The 24,086-nt window shown below is 40.3% G+C and overlaps 2 protein-coding genes across 6 annotated transcripts in view; one reads left to right on the forward strand and one right to left on the reverse strand.

Annotated features, from left to right (window-relative positions):
* Nucleotides 1–12: 12 nt before the first annotated feature.
* Nucleotides 13–13,429, forward strand: KBTBD2 (kelch repeat and BTB domain containing 2). Of its 5 annotated transcripts, none has more exons than XM_051609261.1 (5): nt 13–215; nt 949–1,060; nt 6,983–7,505; nt 10,106–10,271; nt 10,708–13,429. In XM_051609261.1, exons 3-5 carry the CDS (start codon nt 7,336–7,338, stop codon nt 12,241–12,243), a joined length of 1,872 nt encoding a protein of 623 aa, XP_051465221.1. In that variant the 5' UTR covers nt 13–215; nt 949–1,060; nt 6,983–7,335; the 3' UTR covers nt 12,244–13,429. The 5 variants fall into 5 exon arrangements, with proteins under 5 accessions (XP_051465221.1, XP_051465220.1, XP_051465222.1 ...); XM_051609260.1 differs by having other exon boundaries at nt 949–1,046; XM_051609262.1 differs by lacking the exon at nt 949–1,060.
* A 4,248-nt stretch (nt 13,430–17,677) lies between these two features.
* Nucleotides 17,678–24,086, reverse strand: part of AVL9 (AVL9 cell migration associated) — a 39,511-nt gene continuing 33,102 nt past the window's right edge. The window contains exons 15-16 of the mRNA XM_051609259.1: nt 23,004–23,092; nt 17,678–22,236 (exon numbers count right to left, since the gene is read on the reverse strand). Coding sequence (XP_051465219.1) covers nt 22,142–22,236; nt 23,004–23,092 — 184 coding nt within the window. The 3' untranslated portion in view covers nt 17,678–22,141. The remainder of the gene's footprint in view (nt 22,237–23,003; nt 23,093–24,086) is intronic.

Below are 24,086 nucleotides of genomic sequence, written 5' to 3' on the forward strand. Positions count from 1 at the left end.
GGCGCGGCGCGGCGCAGCGGGACGGCCGGCGCGCGGCGGTGATGCGGCGCGGCTGAGGCGGCGAAGGGCAGCGCGCGCCTGCGCGCCCAGCGGCCGCCGCCTCCGCAGCCCGGGCGAGACCGGAGCCTCCGCAGCCCCGCAGCCCCGGGCCCGCAGCCCCGGCCCCGCAACGCCGGGCCGGACTGCTGAGGCAGGAGAGGAAGCGGCGCTCGGAGGTTCGTCCGGGGAGGGGGTGGCGGCGGCAGCGGCGGCTCTCCCGCGCTCGCGTCCCGCCATCCTTCGGCGCGGCCGCGGCGCCGCTTCCCGTGTCCTGGCCGCGGCGGCCTGCGGGGCTGGGGCTGGGGCAGGGGCAGGGGCAGGGGCAGGCCGCCCCTCGGCGCGGGGGCTCTGCGGCAGGCTGCTGCTCCCCCTCCCGCCTGGGCGCGGCTCCCGCTCGCCCCCTCCGCGACCTGCGGCCGCTCCCGCCCGGCCGCTGCGGCTCCGGAGCCGCCGGGCACCGGCGGAGACCGGGGGCAGCCCGGGGGAGGAGGGCGAGGCGGGTGCCGGGGCCGGCTGCTGGCGCGGCGGAGCTCGGGAGGGCCGGGAGGAGGAGAGGGGCGAGGGAGGCGCGGCGGGCTCCCACCGGCGGGGCTGCTCCTGGAGCCCGGGGTGCGGCGGGGCTGGCGCAGCAGGAAGGGGCTACCTTCCCGGGGCTTGGCGAGGGGCTTGTTGGGGAAGCAGGAAAGGCATTGTAGCGGCGGAGGGACGGGACGGCTCACCTGGGTGTCAGGAAGAGGGGGAAGAAAAAAGACAAACAAACAAACTGCGCTTTATCGCTGCTTCCCGCAGTACGGGAGGGGACGGTGAACTTTGGGCTGTCGTGGGGTGGGCAGGAGGGCTTCCAACGCGCAGCCCTCCCCTCCTTGGAGGAGGCTGGGATGTTTGCAACTTCTGTGGGTTTTTTTTTAGGAGATGCCTGAACGGGAGGAAGATACGACAGAGTCTCGTAGGAGAGCAGCGCTGTAGTGGCATTGCCGGCTCCTCTAATTGCCCGCCTTTCCTTGCCGGTATGTCGAGTCGGGTGTGTATATACAGTATTAATGCCTGCAGTGAGTGAGGGTGGGATTCAGCGTTTATACGTGGATTTGAAGAGTCACTTTTCTTAGTGAACTCCTATCGATTAAGGATATGCATAGTATAGCTTTGAAGTTAGCCATCTGCATGCCTAAGATTCTTCCAGTATTTGCCGTTGTCGCTGTTACGGGTAGTATCGGTACCTGCTGCCTTTGAAATAACCTCAGTTACGATTTATAAATGGATTAATGTTGTGGTTAGCACCTGCGTTTGTAGAGGTTGCCTTGCAAAGTGACAGCTTGGGCTTCCTGCATGACTTGGTGATCGCAGGGAACCTAAAAGGCTGCATTCTGTTGTGAGCTGGCCGAGGGCTGCGTCTCTGCGGACCTACACGTGAAGGTGATGTGTTTGGGAGATCAGTGGAATACATGGTTAACTTGGTTCAGTTTCTCATAAATGTCCTAGGAGAAATAGGTCGTTCTTAATAGGTGTGTAAATCATGGAGCCTCATGAGCTCGGTAGAGGCGTCAAGCCTCTTCCCTAATTATTTTGGTGAGTAAAGGGGTCCTGCTGTACTCGGTGCTGTGTGACTAGCATCTTGCAGGAACAGACCAAAGCGGAAGAAAAGATGTTGCAGATTATTCAGTATTTTTATTTTACTACATTTTGGACAGGTTGTTTGTTTGTTGGGTTGTTTGGTTTATTTTTGAGGCAAGCTTTTTTGTTTTGGTCATGTGATTATGAAACAGACCAGAATTTGTGCAAGTCCTAAAATTTCTCTTCCATAACTTAGTGGCTGTTTTATTTTGATAATAGATGTTATATATGTGAATAAGGTATCCATTATAAGTCTATTAACCTTTCAGCAACTAAATTGCAGTTACTATTAATCTAATTTCTTAATGTAGAAATGCTTGAATTTATAGTTAGGCATCATGTCTCATAGTGAATATTTAAAGGAATGGTGTATACATGTCAACTGGAATTTAAGTTGTTAAGTAAACCAGACTGGGTTCATTAACCTGCTAGAGTTCAGGAAGGAAAAAAAATCAACAACACTTTTCTGTACACACATGATACATGGCTGGATCTTACTGGAGATATCTGTGGCCCACTTTTTTTGTTCAAAAGTTAATTTTCCAAAACAGGTCAAGTCTTTCCACAAAACAGAAACACCCTTGGGGATGGAAACTACCTGTGTTGAAGGCCAGTTGCCAAGCTGTTGGTTTATCTTGTGCTGATTTTCTTTCTGAGCAGGTATTTCCTTTAGTGTATAACTTCCTTTAGGAGCAGAAAAACAGGAAAGAAACTGGTAATGAGGGGTGCATTGTGACCAAACATGTTGTTAGCATGGAGCCTGACACTTGCAGTCTCCAGCTTCTGTGTAGTTTCAGAAAGCTCACTTGCCTCCCAAGCATAATATGTATGGAAAATAGTACTAGTTTCCAAGTGAATAGTTATGTTCAAGATGATAACATAGCAGGAATAAATGAGTCCTTGTTTGTTTTATTTTTCTGTGAAATTTCATGTTGCCTTATTAGAATCTCCTTGATGTCCTCAGTTTCTGGACTGCATTGCTATCAAAGACACCTTTGATGGCTTTAGAAGAGAGGAAAACTTCCAAGTCTGGAACTGCTTCATCAATTACCTATTTCATTTTTAGTTGCCAAGGATGCAAATTTGATACGATACTCAAGAATCTAGAGCTTCCAACTCCTTTTCCCTCTTTCCCTTCTTTTCTCTTTCCCCTCCCTCCTTCCCTGTTGGCTGGGTGTATTGATGTAAATAATTTATTTTAATTGTTTTTAGTCCGCAGGTTCCCCCTTGTTGTTAGCTGGTATAATAATCTTGAAACCTGTGGATTTGTACTTAATAGTAACTAAGTATTGAAGTGCCTGAGTTTGGTAATTTCCTAGCTACCTGGGAGGACTGCTATCTCTACACACATGAATGCTTGTGTAGTTTGTTCAGTTCTTAATTCTGACACTGTATGATGTTAAAAATAGTGAATGACTCACTTCTTTCAACGTGTTTTTACTTGTGATTTGTATGAAGCTGCCCTTGGATGGAAATGGGATTTGGATTATAAGTGCACAAAAGTAGTATTTAAGGCTTTTTTTATTAGTTAAAAGTAGATTAAACAAGCTGGATGTCCAGGGAAATAAGTGTTGGTTATTGTTTTTTTCTTCCAAACATACAGGTTTATTGAAGTGTTAATTGTAGTTAATGGTGTTAGAATTTGAGAGGTATTTAGATGGCTGAAGATGCAGGCAGGAACCTGTGAGACTTTCTTACCTCTTTTTGTGTTTCCCATAATTTTGTTGGAATTTAGGCATCTAATCTGCCAGAACTTCTTAATTGGGTTTTTAATAAATAAAAAGTATCTTGTACCTTTCCATACTAATTAAATTGGAAATAGTTAATATTCTTATCCGCTGTTACACATTGAAATATAGTCTTAGCATGTCCATATGTCTAGTGCAGTACGCATCTCTGTTTATCAGGTTTTGCCTGACCTCAGAAGATAAACAGATTCAAGGAAGGCAATTAATATCCTGCTCATTAACATGTGTTGACTAATTTTTGGAATGATCTCATTCAGATCTGAAGTACATGAACAAGTGTTAAAGCCACCCCTTTAAAATTGTGTAAGCTGAAAGGAGCAAGTACTTGAAACCAAACCCTCTTATCAACCTGTTACTTAATGTTGCTCTCCAGCTTGAAAGGGAGTTACTTTGGATCACCTGGTAATTACTCACTTTAGTGAATAATTCACAATCCAGTACTGCTGTGGCCTTCCAGCAGCCACCTACCAGTCCTGTTTTAGCTGCCTTCCAAGAAGGTACCCAGAACACAACAGGTGTTCCAGTGACATTATTAAGTGGATGAAGTCTTATTCAAGGGTTGTTTCTTGTCTATCAGAATTTCAGTTCAGGATATTAAGCTAACTTCAGCTATAGATCTGTTGGTGCACAGATCAGAAATGTTAACCGTGGTGGTTATGACAACTTCAGGAGACTGTAGTGCATCCATGGGTATCTTTTCCAGCTCATAGTTTTCGAGTTAACTGAGAGTCAGCTGTATGCTAGCCACGCACAGTGCCACGAGAACAGTGTTGGGACTGGGGAGAACTGAGCCTCCTACAGTTCCCCTTTGGCAAGTATGGAGCTTTGGGCAAATCGATGCTTTCTTCATTGCTTCAGTTTTTTAGCCTCTGAAATGAGGAGAGTATCTCCTTTAAAATTGTCTTGAACTCTTCAGAGAGTTGTGAGGCGGGTAGGTAGTCTTAGATGACTTTCCAGGCACAAAATTATGTTCCTACACTGTTTATCCTAATGTTTTGGAAAGATGCGCTTTTCTTGGGCAAATGAAAATACAAATCATGGTATTTTTAGACCAGAAATTCAGAGACCTTTCGTGTGTTTATTGTTCTCCTGAGGAGTAGTTAGTATGTTTTCACTAGGAGGGGATGGGATGTGACTCCTGACTTTGTGACAAATATAAAATTTGGTTCTTTAGAGAATGGTGGTCAAACACAGTTTGGATGTGGAAAACAGGAATACTGCACGTTGCATGTTCCTGTCATGTGCCCCTCTGGAGCACACAATGGGAATGAGATGGTTTCAGATCAGTTGTAAACCAAGAACTCTCGCTTTGTAAATTTACTGTTCAGAGGTGGTTCATATCACATAAATGTTCTGCAACGAGACTCCTGTCATCTCCTCAGTCCTTTCTGCTACTGAGGGTCATACTCAAATGTTCCAGCTATTTATAGTAATTAATTTCACAGTTTCAACTCTTCAGTTGAATAGATCTACCTTTTCAGTTATCAACTGTCAGCTGCATGCTGACAAAAATGTCTTTAATCTTACTAGCAGGTATATATCAATTTCTCCATGGGATCTTTGACTGGTTCTGTTACCCAGTGAATAAACCAGTACAGACTAACTTTACCTTTTGTTGTTCTTGTTGTTGTTTTTGTTTTGTTTTACTGTTTCTGAAGTTTTATATTCTTTAATATCACATCAGAAGAGGAAGTTATATCAATGACTACTACTGATGCTGAGCCTGAATGGAGCTTCATCCACTAGCTTGTATTGTTCTTGAAACTTTACTCCTAAGCCAGGAAAAACAATGCTGTAGAGAGACCTGGGATGCCAGTAGAGCCATGAGCTATTTATTTCTGTGGGCCTAACACACTTAGGAGGCCTGCATGTAGCCATTTAAAGTTCAGTACAAAATCTGTCAGTGGATTAGGTTGCATGTTAAGCTGTTATCAGATAGCCAGGATAGTAGTCAGTGATGCAGAGATAGGATGCACACTAATTTGGTGAAAAGAAGCTGGGACTTGAAGCAGAAGGTCATTGTTTTAGATAAGCAGTATCTTTGTGTATCCTTGATAGGCTTGTGGTTTAGTGACTTCAGCAATTAACTGCACTTGAAACTTGAAGGTCTGAAGTCAAGACTTAAGGTAATAGCTGTTATTATAGCAGATAGTAGTTTCTTCTTCCTCCCCCAGATGTTAACACCTTTTCTGGTTTTCATAACTAACTGCCTTCACTGAACAAACAGTGAACATTGGATTTTACTGTTTTGCAATTACACAACCAGTAAAAATGAAGAGTTTGAGATTCCTGTTTGTGTTTATTTCTTCACTGAAAAAGATTTGTGACAATATGTTGGTAGTAATTAAAGTGGCATTAATTAAGCATATCTGTTTTAAGTGAGTGAATGTTAAAAGACAGATGTCTTTGAACTGTTACATGAACTAGCATTTCTTCGCTCTTTTGTCATGGCTGGCAGGTATTGCTACAGCCATCACATTACACTAAATTGAGTCTGTGTGGAATTTTAAAGTATGTTGTTTCAAGTAAGGTATATCTGCATTTACCATTTATCCTGAACTATAATGACAGTGTTGTCTTAGACATTAGACAATCACATCCCTGGTTATTCCTTGATTTTTGGAATGTGAGAGAACAGTGCAAGATCTGGAAATATTTGGTAGTTGTGACAATAAAACCTCCATCAAAAAAGACACCAGAGTATCATAACTATCCCATTCTGAATTGTTTTTATGTTCACATGGAAGAAAAGATAAAACCTGAGCCCATTTTTAATAGGAGGAGAAGAGTCCACACAGGAAAACAGACTTTGGTAGCGTGTGGTCATTGTTTTATAACCCCTCCAAGTATTTTGGCCCTTGCTATCCCAGCATTCTTTTGCTCCTGTTGTCTCCTTATTTGTGTTTTCTGCTGTCTGCAGTGGTCCTGTTTACTTCGCTGTATGGAAATGACTCAGAAGGAAAAAATACAGAATGTGAAACATAAACCTATTCTGCACAGAGAAGATGAAGCATTGGGAATATAGGCTGATAGGTTTTTTTAAGCCTTAGCTCTGGTTCTGCTTATTCTCTAGGAGAATGCCAGAAGTGGAAGAAATGGGTTGAGTTTAGTTGGAAAATGACAGAATGTTGAAGAAACTGCATTTATGTTTTTAGTGGCCTGGTACTGGTAAGCTTTACATAGACAAAAACACAGGAGCAGGAAAAGCAGCTGTTGAATACGCAAATGAAAAAAATGTGGTTATCTTATCAATGCTCAGTGGGTAATTCTTGGAAGAGGAATTAAGTCTTCCTGAACCTCCTTTTAACTCTTCAGTCTTAGGAGCTATGTTGACAAAATAAACAATCCTAATTCATGAATCTAGGCCTTGATGAGAATTAATATACAAACTCTTCTGCTTTTCAGTACTTTTGTTGGCTGTTTTTTTTTTTTAATCCTCACTTTTTTCCTCAAAAAACTTTTTGTGCAAGTAATGAAGTACTAATTTAGAAATAAGTTTCTTAGACAATTACTTTAAGGGGTAACTGTGAAAGGGTTTTGAAAAAGTGATAATGTGTCAATTAATTCTGTTTTCCTGTTTTCAGTCACTGAAGTGCAGCCACTGGTCACGAGATGTTACCACGAAACCTACCTCAGGCTTCGCTTTTGCTCATTCATTTCCTGCATCGTAGATCTCGACAGGGGCTCTGCAGATGCTCTTGAAAGTCGCTGAACAGATTGTGACATCAAGTCAAAGCATGATGACCTAAGAGGTCAAAGTCTGAAATACTGATTCAGCAGTCCAAGATAACACTGCCTTTTTTATCAGTATCACTTCTGAAGGCTACATACCTGCTGTTTCCTCCCTGGTTACTTCAGAAACGTTCAACTGACCTTTCTCTGGCAAAAAGATCTTGACTTTTCTCTCTGGTCCTGGAAATATTAATGGAATACAGTCATGTCTACCCAGGATGAGAGGCAGATAAATACCGAGTATGCTGTGTCCTTGCTGGAGCAGTTAAAATTCTTTTATGAACAGCAGTTGCTAACTGATATAGTTTTGATTGTTGAGGGCACTGAATTTCCCTGCCATAAGATGGTTCTTGCAACATGCAGCTCCTATTTCAGGTGAGTATTCAAAGCAGGATCTGTTAATTCTAGAAAATTTGAGATGCCTGTTTTTCAGTGTAATATTACTTAATTGATTAACAGAGGATTGCTGTTCAACTCCATGGTTTTCTTTTCTGAATCATCTGGTTTTCTGTGTTCAGCAAAAAGTCAGATGCTGTGCTCTTGCCTGAGTCTTGCTTCAACGCAGCAGGGGTTTTTTGTATTTATGGTGTTTCCTGATTTGTGGTTTTTTGTTGTTTGTTTTGTTTGGTTTTTTTGAGGGGGGAAGCAGGGTTGGGGAATTTTGTGGTTTGTTGGTTTTGGGGTTTTTTTTCCACTGAGATGTTGCTGTAATTTTTAATACAGTAAGTCCTGCTTCCCTGCTGTCAGTTTTTTTGCCTTTTCTAAAGTTTTTGTAAGATACATCAAGTAAGATATGTCAAGTGCTACAACTTTTTGCAGATACCTTCCTAGTAAGTTCTAGAAGATGAGGCACCCTGAATTTTCTGCAGTGATTAATTGTTTTTTTGTCAGCAACACAAGATAATCAGTCTGCCCATCTGGAAAGAATTTGGAAACTTCAAACTAGTCTTGGTGATATCCATGCATGTTTTACCTTCCTCGTGTATTGAGGAGGGATTCTAACTTTTCTTTCCTGTTTAATCAAGGGAATGTTTGCAAATTCTGTTTTCTTGTTGAGATGGGATCACTATGCAGAACACTTTGAAATGTTTTCTGCATTTTGTCTGCTTTCTTGAATAGAGAATAACTTCTCAAGCAAGGAAGTACTTGAGGGTTAATTTATTACTTTCACCTAAGTTTTTGTTGCTGCTGGTTTTTAGTGTTAATTTTTTCATATAATGAGTCTGGTTCAATTTTTAGTAACAATTTTTTGCGATCACTAGATAATGATTATTGCTGTTGGCCTTCTGTAAATGATACAGTTCCAAGTCTTTAAAATAAAATGGTCACTGACACTGTGGCCAGATTGAATGTGGGTGGCTGACCATGGAAGCTGTCATGAGTCCATACAGTGTGCTGCATTAGAAGATGTAGTCAGATTTCATATTCATATATGTTTGTTTATTATTTATGGATTGAGGTTTTGGCATGGGTTAAAAGAAATCAGGCTTGTGGTTTTGTCATGTTCTGTTCTTCTTCTCTACTTTGGCTTACAGAAAGATGCTCAGCTTCCTAAATTTGGCTTGATTATGAAAAATTGATAGCCCTGAAGGAGGCTGTGGGGAGAGGGCAAGGACAGGAAAGCATCTCTTGGCATGATCCAGTCACTGCGTACAACCTGCAGCCAGCTTACCTCCTTTCTGTCTTTATGCTTGAATGCTGTGCTGCAGCAGCCCAGCCCCAGCTCAGGCTGCTCAGCAGTGTGTAAGCATGAACTAGAGCCAGATTCTTCAACAGCTACCTCTTCCTTTCTATGGAAAGGCATCTCTCCTGGCACTCTTACTGTCTTGCTTACCTTTTAGAAGCTGCATGGCAAGTCGATACTCACTTGGCCAGTCAGTGATCCCTCCTGAAATGTAGTTGCCCTGCGTTAAGTAGCTTAGCAGAAGACTGAAAGATGGTGGTGGCGCAGGGGAGAATGGTAGTGGGGCACTGTCTTTATATCAGATGCTTCTTGGAATGGCTTTGATTAGGGATTGAATCACTGTGTCCCCTTCACCTCGGCAGCTGGAGGCAGGATTACAGGGTGCACCCACTGCCCCTTCTAACTTCTCTCGTATCTGGCTTCCTAAAATGCCTCAAATAAATATAAAGAGCCTAGAGCTGAATTTTCAATACAGCTGTAAATGCCAAACCTGAATTAATATAAAGCTCTTAAAATCAATGTTCCTTATTTTAAGAAAATTGGCAAGTACCTGGTTTAACAGTATGAGAATCCAGTTAGTTCTTAACTGCATTGCAACTATAAAACCAGAATGGACAGTAGGTCTATAAAGCATTATGGAAATGATAACTTTTTTTTTTTTAATTGCCTTTTTACTTTTTCAGGAAGCTGTAATGGAAATCCTGAAGACTTTTTTTTTTTTTTCCAGACCAAATTGGATAGTTGATTTTTGTCTATAAACTGGTTTAGTGCCTATTACAATAAATAGTATATAAGGAATACTTTCTGGAGTGCTAGTGTTTGCACCTTTTTCTGAGCTTTCTCCTCCTCCCAGATGAGCAAGCCTTTTGATATTACTTAGCTCGGTTCATGGCATCAATCTGCTGCTTTTGTTAAAGAATCTAGAATGTTACCTGCATATGGTTCAGCAGTATTTTCTGGAGGATGTTTCTCACCTGACACAGAAAAGGTTTTAAATTTCATCATTAAAAGGCTAAAATGAATGAGAGTTCTCTGCTGATTAAGACAGAAAGAGTTTGCACAAATATAAAATATTTCTGCAGAAGGCACTGATGGTATATTTTGGGTGTTCTGTACAAGTCTTTTATTTTTAATACTAGGTAGTAGCCTATGGTATCTACCAAACACCTGTAAACAGGCAACCAAGTTCACTTTTGGGAGTGTAATCACTGAAGGATTACAGGTGGTAAGTGACTTCACAATTACTGCACTTACTGTTGGTCCTTGTCTTAATATGTGTATTTCTCTTCAGAGCCATGTTCATGAGCGGGCTAAGTGAAAGTAAACAAACACACGTACACCTGAGGAATGTGGATGCAGCCACTTTGCAAATTATCATAACTTATGCATACACGGGTAACTTGGCAATAAGTGACAGCACAGTAGAACAGCTTTATGAAACTGCCTGCTTCTTACAGGTAGGAATCTTTTATTTTGACTATGAAATAACAGCTTCTAATACCTGAACCATTTTTTTTTCTTGTTAAAGAGTCTTTTCTGTTTAGTCATTTCAAAATACTCTTGTTCAGTTTGCTCAGTACAGACAGCAGTTGCTTGCCAGACACATTTAATGTACCTCTCCCTCCTTGTTTACGGTTCCTGTGGAGGGTGGGAGTGAAACAGTGCACTTCCAACATCTAGAAAATTAAGTTTCTCCAGCAGATATAATCATGTGATGTACTCTATCTGTATGAATCACTTGAGTAAGTTGCCGCTGCATTTTTTTGTGTGTATAGGATTCCAGACCTAAACTCTGGTGTTGTGCATTAAATGCTAATACTTCTACCTTGCTGGTAGGTGAAGGAATAGATTGCATGCTGTAATACTCAAGTGTGTTGTTTCTTTGCATTGCAGGTAGACGATGTGTTGCAACGGTGTAGAGAATACTTAATCAAAAAAATTAACGCAGAAAATTGTGTGCGTTTGTTAAGTTTTGCTGATCTCTTCAGCTGTGAAGAGTTAAAACAGAGCGCAAAAAGAATGGTAGAGCACAAGTTCACAGCTGTGTACCACCAGGAGGCTTTCATGCAACTGTCACATGATCTCCTAATAGATATTTTAAGCAGCGACAATTTAAATGTGGAAAAGGAGGAGACAGTTCGTGAAGCTGCTATGTTATGGCTGGAGTACAACACGGAGTCCCGATCGCAGTACTTGTCCTCCGTTCTCAGCCAAATCCGAATCGATGCACTTTCAGAAGTAACACAGAGAGCCTGGTTTCAGGGCTTACCCCCTAATGATAAATCGGTGGTGGTGCAAGGACTGTACAAATCGATGCCCAAGTTCTTCAAGCCCAGACTTGGCATGACAAAAGAGGAGATGATGATATTCATTGAAGCTGCTGCTGAAAATCCAGGTAGTCTTTATTCTTCTGTCTGTTATAGCCCCCAGGCAGAAAAGGTTTACAAACTCTGCAACCCTCCTGCCGACTTGCATAAGGTCGGGACGCTGGTAACTCCTGATAATGACATCTATATAGCAGGTGGGCAAGTTCCTCTGAAAAACACAAAAACCAATCACAGTAAAAGCAGCAAGCTCCAGGCTGCCTTCAGAACTGTGAATTGCTTTTACTGGTTTGATGCACAGCAAAACACCTGGTTTCCAAAGACACCGATGCTCTTTGTTCGTATAAAGCCATCCCTGGTCTGCTGTGAAGGATACATCTATGCAATCGGAGGAGACAGCGTCGGTGGAGAACTCAACAGGAGAACTGTGGAGAGATACGATACTGAGAAGGATGAGTGGACCATGGTGAGCCCGTTGCCTTGTGCGTGGCAATGGAGCACAGCAGTAGCAGTTCACAACTGCATCTACGTAATGGCACACAACTTGATGTACTGTTATTTTCCCAGGTCAGATGCTTGGGTGGAAATGGCAATGCGACAGACAAGTAGATGTTTTGCTTCAGCTGCTGCTTTTGGTGATAAAATATTCTATATTGGAGGACTGCATATCGCTAGCAATTCTGGTATAAGGATCCCAAGCAGTACTGTAGATGGGTCTTCCGTAACTGTGGAAATCTATGATGTGAATAAAAACGAATGGAGAATGGCAGCCAACATCCCTGCCAAGCGCTATTCTGACCCCTGCGTCAGAGCCGTTGTCATCTCTAATTCTTTGTGTGTCTTTATCCGAGAAACCCACATGAACGAGAGAGCCAAGTATGCCACCTATCAATATGACCTGGAACTCGATCGCTGGTTTCTAAGGCAGCACATATCGGAACGCGTGCTGTGGGACCTGGGGAAAGACTTCCGGTGCACTGTAGGAAAGCTGTATCCATCTTGCCTTGAAGAGTCCCCATGGAAACCTCCAACGTATCTCTTCTCACCAGATGGAGCTGATGAATTTGAGCTGGATGGGGAGATGGTTACTTTGCCACCTGTATAGCTCCCAGACTAGACTGCACAACTGATTCTGTGCTCAGTTATCTTGAAATGAATGATTGTGAAAGAACAGGTCTGTAAACAGAATGATCACGCCTGTCTTTCATGAGTGGTATTTTTATGCCCTACCTAACACTTGCCACCATCCAGTATGAATTAGTGAAATGAGCAGATATACTTCCATAATCTGAAATATTATCTAATAATTGAGAAACATATATGTATATCATGAGCTTAAGCATCTGACTTTAGTCTAAAGAATTAATTTCTAGCTCTATGAAGTCTCAGTTCAGGAAAATTAGCTTCAGAAAAAAGTAGTTACAATTTCTAGAATGATGTCACAACTCCTCAAAGTATCTTCCAGTTATATTTGAACTACTTCTGGATATTCTACTTAAGTGCTAGTTCTATAATTGTCAGTGTGGCCTAATTAAGGACTGTGCTACACTTACTTAATACTAATTTCTGTGTTGGTATAGTAATGCCATTAAAAGAAAAAGAAACAAATCCCATGGATCTACCTGTGGTAGGAAGGGTAGATCTTCCATTGTATGGTAACATGCAGGGCAAAATGACTGCAGGTTCAGTCAAGCTGTATTATTAGGTGCATGTATTCTATTTTCACTAACTTATACCTGTCTATTTAGAATACAGGTCTTCCAAGCAGCTGGTAGTTTACCAGGTGTGGACTTAAGTTGCTGGGCTTGCAATAGGAATTGTCAGCCCTCATAGTGCGGGTCTATGTGGAGCTTTAATCAGTAAATGCCTCCACATTCTGTATTACAGTAACATTGGCTCATGTATATTACTTCCTGCTGCTGATGTATTTTTCCATTGTAAAAGAAAAGTTTTAGTGTGGATTAACCAGGTCTTTATTTTCTGTTAATTTAATAACAAGCATTACTGTAGTGTGATTGTGTATAGATATCCCTTAGCTATCAGGTTTTTTACTTTGGGGGGGTGTAGGGGGGAGGAAAACTTCAGGAATACCCTGTGCTCCGAGTGCAGGAGAGCAGATGCCTAGTGCTGCTCTGGCATTAATCCCAGGAACCACTAGCAGTAGCGGGGGCGCCGCCCATCTTAACATCAACACAGGTGCTTCATGACAAACCTTACTAGCATGTTCAGCTGCATCATGTTCTGGCACTGTATTTTAAATGACATTAATTTATTAAAAAAGACTGAATCCACCCGAGTTCAAGTGTGCTTTCTGGTTGAAGCAGATCCAGTTATGACACCTCTCCACCACGTGCACACTTCTAGCAAGTATTTTGTTGAAGGCCACTCTGTGAAAAGCTTGGAGACATGTACATTAGTTGACTGTGCTTACGGGTCAGTGAAAGCTGGAAAATGAGGTACTGAAATAAAACTGAGGGTTACACAGAACTTGAATCCCCCCACTGTGGTTTTTGTGAGTCAGTATTTCTCCAGTCATGGGACAAATTCTGAAAGCAGAGAAGGGCATTAAGGAGGTAATGAGGGATCTTCCTCATCAGCTCAGAAGGTGGGAGACCTCTTTTCAGTCTAATATTATGAGCAAATTTACTTACTTCATTCTCTGGATTATCAGTGCCTTTTCCTGAATTCTGTTTCTTATTCCCATACATAAAATTAAAGCTTCCAACAAGACACCTATATATTCTTGAGGTTGCGTCTCAAGCAGATTTACATAGTTTTGTCTTATACAAGCATTAAAGGTTTTGACTGGAAAAGAGACTTTAGGTAAGAAACCTGCCACATATAAATCTTGCTAATGCTTTGGCATTTTGTGCCACATGGGACCCAGAAAATGATGGCTCCAACAGAAAGAGACAAGCTACTTACTTTTTTATGAAGATGACATAACATGTTTGCATTTACCATTACATCATTTTCTTCCTTTTTTTTTTTTTTTTAAATGCCTGAATTGCTTAGATAAGAGGGGAGAAGTGACTCAGAAGAGGCTGCTGATTGGTCTGTTTATATTCCTTCCTGTAGCCTGGGAGGTCCAGTCACAAGCCTGCTCAAGAGAGTATTATACATGACAAGAAAAACAGTGATACTACTTTATAATGCAGGTTGGAGAATGGCACACCTTGGGAAAAGTAAGAGTGGTATCTTGGTAACTCCAGCCTGAAGAGATGCTCAGTTCTGTGGGTTGTTCTCACTTCAGCCTATTGTATCAGGCTAAGCCTGTGTTCTTCAAGTGCAGATGGTCTATAGCTAGTGAAGGAGCACAGTGGATCTGTTCAGTTATCAAGAACTTTCAATTTGAGATTAAAATCTTGTGCATAATTTCTTACTAAAGGAAAAAAAAAAAAGGCAAATTTGAATAGGAAATAAGTTGCTAAATTGTGGTGGCTGTAAGTTACAGAACCTGGAAAAACTGTCCTTGATTTTACCCATCTCTGAGTATCTTTCAAAATACAGTCTACATGACTTCCTGCTAGTCTACATTTTTTAATGTATGATGGTTAATTTTTTCCTAGATATTATCTGCATTTTTTGTAAGATGATGTAGTACCTTATTTAAAATTAACTTAGCAATACATTACTTAAAGACAAGCCTAATCAAGTGTTGAACAGCTGTCTAGCAACTGTTAAAGACATACTTACTATGAGTTCACTACTTACACAACTAGTTGCTGCAGTCAGTATTCAACCCCAAAGGAAAACACAGCTGGCAAATGCTATTCTCAAATCTACAGTCTTTCCTTCCATAATTTGAGAAGGAAACTGCAGGCAAAGTGTTGTCACGTGCCTGGAAATGGTCACTAGTGGTAGAATTAGAGAGACTTCTGTAGGAACAAAGTAGCTGAAAAAACACAGTTCTCATTTCATAAGTAAAGCAAATATGATTAAAGCCTTCACTGAGTTCTAAACAAGTACCTTAACTACCAAGCTTCAGCTCAATACCAGCCTATTCAACATGTACTTGGCTTTGAAGAACATTTGCATACAAGTTCCAATGGATCATCTTTGCATGTCCTCAAGCTTGGCTCTATTTGAAAATGTTTGCTTCTCTTCTGGTCCATCATTTCAGTTCCTCCTACCTAAAGTAATAAAAAAGCGATTTGCCTTCTGCTAATTTTTAATGCATCCACAAATTTTTACAGTTGTTTAAATACATACCTAAGGGTACTAGTCAGATCTAGGGCAGTGACTTGCATCAAACCACACAGAACAGGGTCAGGTGGAATTTGGGGGGGAAGAAATAATTTTATAAAATTCTAAAGTGGACTTTAAAAAAATAAACTAAAGCACTGCCTGGTTTGAAGCACTGCTTTTCACAACATTTCTCCTTTCTGCTTCTGTTAAGATGCACAAGCACATGCCACACCACAGTACAGCTAAGAAACAGCTGTGAACAAACCTGCAGCCCATCCAACTTACTAGCAGGCTCCTGGTTTTCTTCCTCTGTTTCCCATTTACAGATACCTTCAAAATGTTTTTTTGCTCTGGATTCCTACATGAAAGGAAATTTAGCTTAGGCAGACTCTGAAGCAGGCTCACCCTCAAAATCAGCTTTTTTCCACTTCAGGCTCAACCACTACAAGCTCCCGGAGAAGAGGCTGAGGGGAGACCTCATTGCTCTGTACAACAACCTGAAAGGTGGTTGTAGTGAGGTAGGTGGTGTTTGCCTCTTCTCCCTAGTGACAGGACAAGAGGAAATGGGGTCAAGTTGCACTAGGGAAGGTTCAGATTGGATATTAGGAAAAATTTCTTCACAGAAAGAGTGGTGAGGCATTGGAACAGAATTATTTAAACTATCTCCCTCCTACAACTTTTATTATGAGTACACTTCAACAAGGCAGAGTTCTTATTCACAGAACTTAAATCCTGGAGAAGGAGTACTAGCAGTCTGAATAAAATGCAGGGATGACTCGTGATGTCAGGAGGCAGTCCAGAGGAAACCTCTTCACACACCTCCCAGGTTTCGGTATGAAAGAGGATGGTAAACAGCCTGAACCAGCAGGTGAGAGCAAGACCTGGGTCAGTACTGAGCTACAGGAACTTAGACATGGAAAAAAGGACTAACAGAGAAGACGGAACAGGCAGGAAGGTGAAACAGAGTAATAACATTCCCTGTGTGCTTTCTCCCCTCCTGCTCTAGAAACGCAGAGGTCTTCTGTGGCCTGGTCTAACTCATGAAATGAGATACCTTCATTTCAGCAAATAATGGGTTTAAGCACTGTACACACTAGTCCTGAAGTATGACTGGTCACCTGAAGTGTGAGGTGACTTCATCTCTTAAAACAGTATGCTGTGCTGAATACATAAATGCACTCTTGGGCACCTCTATTGCATAAATGTGACCAGAGAGACAGTAAGCAGGACAATAAAAGGCATTAAAAAGGTAGTGATGTAATGTAGACCTTAAAGTCTATTCAGAGTATGTGCCAGACATCAAGCTACAACTTGATGCTGAGATTTAATTTGGGAAGTGCAAGAGCTATGGCTAGTAGCTGATTTAACTCAGAGCACTTGTTTCTATTGAAAATAAATAAAAATATTAAGGAGTGAGTTCCATGATATAAAAGTGGATGTACTCTTGATCCAGCTCTTCAGCACAGCATTACACACATCAAAATACATATATACACAATTTATTAAGAGCAGCAAATGTCAGTAACCATAGGTCAAATGCAATATGTTAAAATCAGCACAATTTTATGACTCAGGTATGCCTGAACTTTTAAATCCTCCACTGTGATTCTGTGGGAATTTCATGAAGTCTCTGAATTCAGAGAGGAGAGACCAATTGAGTTTACTTCATCTGTTTCATATAACATGGAAGGGACGTTATCCCCCATATGGTTTTTAAGACAACAAAATACCTCTACATCTGGCTTCACTTTAGGTACCTGTTCTTCCATCTATACATTCTTACTTTGCTTTCTTTATGCTCACCTCAACTAGAAAGCAGTGCTATATTCTTGGTGATCTAGATTAAGACAAGAAAAGAAGATTTTATAGGTATTCTCTGCTTCTATTGAAGCAAGTAGTAATAACACTTTCATTAATATTGGTCAATAAATTCAGGCAGGGAAGTAACAACAACAAAAAAAATCTAAATTTTCTATCAGTTGATTATGGAATACTATTGCAAGAGGAGCAGTGTGTGGGTGGACAATTTTGAACCTATATGGAAGGACTCAACAGGACAGCTAGACATGCAAGCTCCATCGCAACTGAGATTAAGCCACATCTATACAGATGTTATTCACATACCATGTCAATTTGTGGGGAATAAAGTAATCCTCAGATTCTATTCTATTCTCACTATTTAACTAACAGAAGGGAGCCATCTCCATTTATTTTAACAGACCCAAACACTACTTCAAATGCTTTATACAGAATGGGATCAAGACCAGAAACATGACAGAATGGAAACTCTGTGCCTGCTTTTTTAAGTTGGTCTCTCCTCTACTGTTATATTAAAGACTCAAAACACCATGAAGCAATTTGTCATACATCTTTAATCATAGTACAATATTGTAGTGTTTCTGCCTTTATCAAATATTCTCAATGTTGCCTTTTTTATGAAAACTAATACCTGCAAGACTGTAAAATTACACTGCACAAACAATGTTATGTAAATTTATCTTTCATTTATGTCCCTGCACAACCACTTGCACATGGTTGGAAAAATCTTAAGTTTTAGAGAATTGCAACCATTTTCTAGACATAAGCTTCACCTATTTCACATCCGAATGTTATTTAAGGCAGTTAGTTTCCTCCAACTGGAAACAGCAATGTACCAAATTATCCTCAGCTAGGTACAGTGATGGCAGAAATATTAAAGTTTTGAAAGAGCTCACTGTGGCAGAGAACTGAATGTGCAGCAATTAGTTTACTCGGCATCCTGATTTTGACTAGATGTCACAATCCATATGAGCTATGTACTATTTTTAAGCTAAACCTACATCAAAATTTTACAGTCGTACCTAAAGTTCTTACTGACGTAAGAGAGGTCTGTGACCTACTGAAGACTTTAATCAATTCACAATGATTCAGTGCCCAGTAGAGAATAAAGAGTCAGACTAGAGGATCCTCTTGTCCTACATTTGCAAAAAGGAACATCCACAATCGTTTTAAATGGAAGACAAATTTCAAAAAGACTGCCAGCGTATTACAAGCAGCTACCAACATCAAAACCAGATGCCTGCATGTGTCTTCTGATGGAATTAATTTCTTAAAATAATTCAGCTTTTTGAGCAGACAGAACTTCAAACAGGCTGGATGTATTTATTTTTCAAGCAACACAAGAAAAATCAAATACATTAATTGTATGTTCCATTATCAAGCAACAGTTTTGATGTTTAAAAACTGCATTCATGCCTTCACAATTAAATACTGCCATATTCGTTTCTCTGCTTAATAGTAATTTCTATGGAAATCAGAAGCTTGTTTAGGCAAAATACTGAATCTAATTACAAAGGTGCTTAAAACATGTACAAGGTCAGACAAGTGCGAAGTACTAGAACACTGATCTAAAAATGATAATTATATTGTGGTATTTGAGGAAACTGGTGTCAGATGTGCACAGAAATTAAGGTTATGACGTGAAAATGACTGATGAAAAATGCTGAACAAATGAAATACTAGGTCAACAAGTTCCTCAAATTCTGGTGCATAGCAAAAACACAGGTTGATGCCTTTGAGAGTCTAGAGGTGCACTCTTGTCTTGCCTGCAAGTTATTTCATGCTGCACACTGACAGCCAGAAATACCTTTGCAACACACATCATGACAGGGCTGCAACAACAGGTTCACAGTTGACTCAGAAGAGGCACCATCACCAAAATTCATTTAGGAGTTGGAGTTTCTTGCAGTGCAGAGATGGATGTCAAGATCTTTTGAAATGGAAGTTGTCTGCCTAAATCTTTAAGTAATCACCCTTGTACCAGGAATTTTAAAAGAAAGGGGAGGAAAATAACATGCATTTGCATTGGATCTAACTAAAGAGGTAACAACCATTACATTAAGGGGAGGACTATATGAGCTTAGATGAAACTCAGTGGGTGGATGCTTTCCTACAGCCCAAAACTATGTTTAAGCAAATGTCCAAAAGCAAATATACATGTTAATTAAGGCCAAATATTATGAAGATCATTTCACCTCCACCTGCTGCATAAATCTTAATTACCGTATGAAATTAAATCACAGTCCAACTTGCTAGCAGGATGCCTGTTTTTAAATAAGATTGAAAATGAATACAAGTTTCTTATTCTATCATTCGTAAAGAAAGGAAATACTCCTTATCAGGTTGTATGTTTGGCTCCAAAACAGAGACAGTTGGAAAAGTGGGAAAAATACTGCAGACAAAGATCTGTCTGGTCTTCTTGCCCATAAAAGAAATACTGTGAAGTATGATGACAGAGTCCCAGCACAAAGCAGCAAGCAGCCGTGCATCAGCTTAGCACTGCAGAGAGCACCTTGTTCTGCCTCCCCTCAGATCAATCTACTGGGAAAAAAAACTAGAAATAACAGCTTTCTAAAATCCTTGGGCCAGCAAGGGTGTCTGTGGATGCAAGGGGAATGCAGAGAGCTAGCAAACCAGCTATACCGATCTGGAGCATAGGAGAATTCTACAGAAGAAACTCAGGTGAAGAAGTGACAAGGAAGGATATTGAAAAAAGATCCTTGAAGATCCTGTTTTTATACCTTGTACATGTAAACACCAACCACTTGCCTGGCTCCTGGAGTCAATACTGTGAGCTGTACACCTTAATTTACCTGGTGTGCCTTAAATTGCTGGAGTTAGTTTTAGAGGTGCTTAAATCCTTTATGCACCTTTATTCAATCTTGACTACAACACAAAGCCTGACCACTTAAATCCCAGAGAGCAGATACGTTAGCCATTTCACAAAAGCAAGTGATTATTTTTGATTACTCTCTCAATTGCATGCTGAATCAGAAAGCTCTAGACTCATCCTGAATAAATGCAACCCTAGTTTCACTTCACCAGAGCTCTTCTTGCATATCAAGTATTATTCAGTCTTGAGAAGATATGAATTAGAACTATATGAATTAGAGAGTTGTGGAATAAAAAAGAAGAGCATCAGAAGTTTTAGAAGATACACAAATACACACAATAGACCAGGAGCAATAGTTGCAGTTCTATAGATACATTTTACTTGTATATCAGAAGCAGCAGGTTACTACAGCTTTAGGGGCCTTTTTTGCCCTTCTATAATGAAACTACTCAAACTAACTGTATATTTCTCAGGTTTCTCCATGGTCATTCTATCTAATTTGTCCTGGAAAATAGTAATAAAGGCTTCAAACCAGATCCTGTGTTTTCAAATTGCTATTTGAAGTAAAAAAAAATTGAAACCTTCAGTTTATGGGCAGTAACCCTGTGATACAAGTGTGTTTTTTCTATTAGCTTTTCAAATGCACCTTAAGGAATTATAACTTAATTTACTTCAAAAAAATTACATTTGAGCTTTCTTGTTTAACTCTTGTACAGCTCCTGTATTTTATTTGAGGAACAGAAGAAATAACCATTGCTTGAAATCTTGGCCCCAGAAAAGAACATGGCAAAATGCTGGCAGGTACTGATGAGGCAATAAACCAAGTGCCTTTCACTACAGCAAGCTGGAACACTTGATAGTGTAATGCAGAAAATGTTAACAGCTTCTGTGGGGGTGGCAGGCATAGAGAGGCACACACATTGCAGGAAATAGGAAACAATCTCTCTCAGAATTAGGAACCATGGGAAGTGGAACACACTTGCATACAGAAGACACCGCATGCATGTTACATATGAAATACAGCATTTGTGCCACATCTTTTCATATTAACTATTAGATTTCTTCCCACAAGGATATGAACTGAGTTGTTTCAGTTCTTCTCTCAATTCTGGTGTTCCTTTCCTCATGAAAAAAAAAAAAAAAGTGATCCAAATAGAACATTCCCTGAGTCAACACAGAAAATCTATACAGCTGATTTTCATTTAGAAGAGTCGTCATAACTTTACTGGCAAATAAAAACTATGCACAGTTTGTGCTAGTTTTAAGCAGGTTTACTACTTCGTTTTCATATATGTACGATTACATCCTAATAGAGCAAAACCTCAGAAAACTGTCTATGATCCAATCCCAATTTGGGAGAATTGTCTTGTAATACTTTTCCTGAAAAGATCTCTCCAACTGGAATCCCATTCTCATCCCAGGGTAAAACCACAGCCAAAATATATGCAAAGTTACAAAGGCCTACTGAGTAACATCAAGAAAATACTGATTTTGCACCTGTCACACAGATCTGGGAACACAAAGAGAGCTAGGGACAGTTTAACACAATTAACCGTACATGGCTGCAGAGGAGAAAGGAAAAAGACCCTTAAATCAGCCACAGCCCCACTCTGCACCTTGCCAATGTTAGTTTGCAGGTGAAAGTGAGAAAGTTCCAACTGACTGGGAACCCTTTAAGGGTTTCCACTGTATATTTTTGCAGCAATGCTCTCAAATCCAACCTGAAAGAGGAATCAATATTTATACTCTGCTTACTTCTAACAAGAGTCCACAAACATGTGGCTATCTGGATTGAAAAATATAACTAATTTACATAAATATTTTCAACATCCAAAAAATGTACAAATCTAAAGTCAAACACACCGGACTTGCAACAAGCCCTGTTTGCTAATGTCTTTACAAAGGCTCAGTTTTGAAGAACAGCAGTAATTTTAAATACAGCCAATACACTGCAAATGCCTTCCCACTGTATAGAGACACTCACCGTTCTTCTGTACTTCTAGTGAAACTGAATGGTAACTTTTCTCATCCACTTGCAAGCAATATATACCTTGTTTTGGTCCTGGACAGTTAATCTCCATGCCTGTGTTTTGGAGCAGTCTCTTTACAGCTCAGAGAAAACATTGCACCTGAAATATTCAGCAGCATTGTGCAAAACCATCATTTAGTCCCCAAGACTTTGGGTTGACTGTGTAAAAGTGGAAAACCACGATGACATTGCTGATTTCGCACTTGTGAAGGCTCCTCCGACTGACTGACCTGCATTACAAAACAAAAGGAAGGTCAATAGGGCAGTGTTATCATTACTAAACTACTACAAAGAAATAGAGAAAAAAGGAAATTGCACGATCAGTTGTCCAACTTGGGATCTAAAATCCCAATACAGAGAATATATACTGTATCAGAAAATACTTCTTAAAAAATTGAACACTGTAGCTCAGCAGAAATGGCCGATGTTCTCCTGGATGGCTTGCTAGACTTCAGGCCAAAAGGTCCTCCTTGCCAGAGTGTACAACAACAAAAAGAGTAGAAAGACTCCAATCAACAGAAGAGAAAGTTGAACAATTTTTGGCAAAGCTACTGCAGAACAAGTATCAGATTCTTCAGTGTGGGAACTCGCATTATCTTGCACTGCAGGATGACAAAATGATGCTGCCCCTGGTCAAGTGCAACAAGTGCTTTTCCAGAAAATTACACACTGTTGCAAAACCTGCAGCAACTGACACAAGGTCTTCCTCTGATTTCAACCAGCTCTGCATAGTTTCAGTCAAGGTGATACCAAAGTGAGATTAGCTCAATGCAGAAGGTGATGTTGTGGTCTAAGCATTCCCAGATAACAGGAGAGCATTCAGCTGAATATCTCTCCTTCCCACATTCATTTCAAGACCATGCTGGGAAAGGAGTTTATAGGATTTTCTTTGTACAGCTGCTTCTCTTTCCACTATCACAAAGTACACAGGGCCTCAATCAGCTTCTTAAAAAATGATATGGCTTAGATGTAAGCCTGTTTTAAATACACCTCTTACCTACAGCTTTTCCTGTCTGTACAACATTTCGGCTGGTAGAAACCATTGCATTTCCAATCTTCTTTCCACGTTCACTGTTTTGCACAGAGCTAAGCAAGAGAGATACTGAAAACTGTTAGTTGACTGATTCTTATTACTGCCAGGTGTAAATAAAATACATAGCTAAAATATATATCAATACACACCCACACATGTATATAGTTCATACATATTTTTACACATATATGTAATCAAGCCCATAAGTCCTGCATGCATCTTGTCCACATAGACCAGCTAGGCAAGCTTCTCAGAGGAAGAAAAGATGTCAGCAAGACAGGAATCAAAATGCCCAGTGGTTCATTCTTATACAGCACACTTTATACCTTTCCTAAATGTTTACCAAACTGCACTTCTGTTCCAGATGACTGAGTCAGATTCACAGTAGTTTTGAGAAGGTTCAGCCCCGATTATTTAAGCTTTAAACAAAACAGTGATTGTTGCTGATCAGTCATTATTCTTTTTTCTAAATAGAATTCACTTTGTGTCTTGCTTTAAGATTATATTTTTGATCGAGTACAGTTTACACTCATGCTGTTGTTAAAAAAGATGAAAGACACTACCATCATTTGGAAAGAAAAGCACAAAAGTAATCAGATCTACTGCACACGTGTGATCACTTGAAAATAACCTCCTTTAGTTTTCAGCTGTAACATTCAAGTCCACATTTCAGGCTTTGCCAACCCATTTATATAAAACTTGACAACAGAGCATGCCACATTCTTTTCCCACTTTCAGAAACTTCAGTGTAGATGCGAAAGGCAGAAAGAACAGAGTACATCAAGAACAAGTTTAAGCTCAGTTTGCAAAAGCGAGTCAGTTTGATGAGTATCTGCAAGTCATATCTGGAGAATAAAGGTACTGTTTTAAAAATAAGTGTCATTAGAGACATACTAAGAACTATACTAAGAACTAGTGGTCCTTTTACATTGATTTCAGGCTACTCAGAAGAGTTAGTATTTCCCCTTTCAAACACAAAAACAGGGAAAGTAAAAGATTACAGACACTTCCACAACTTTCCAATTAAGTCTCTACAAAGACCATCCA

This window comes from Apus apus, chromosome 2, assembly GCF_020740795.1.
Source record: "Apus apus isolate bApuApu2 chromosome 2, bApuApu2.pri.cur, whole genome shotgun sequence".
In the NCBI taxonomy this organism is placed as follows: domain Eukaryota; kingdom Metazoa; phylum Chordata; class Aves; order Apodiformes; family Apodidae; genus Apus; species Apus apus.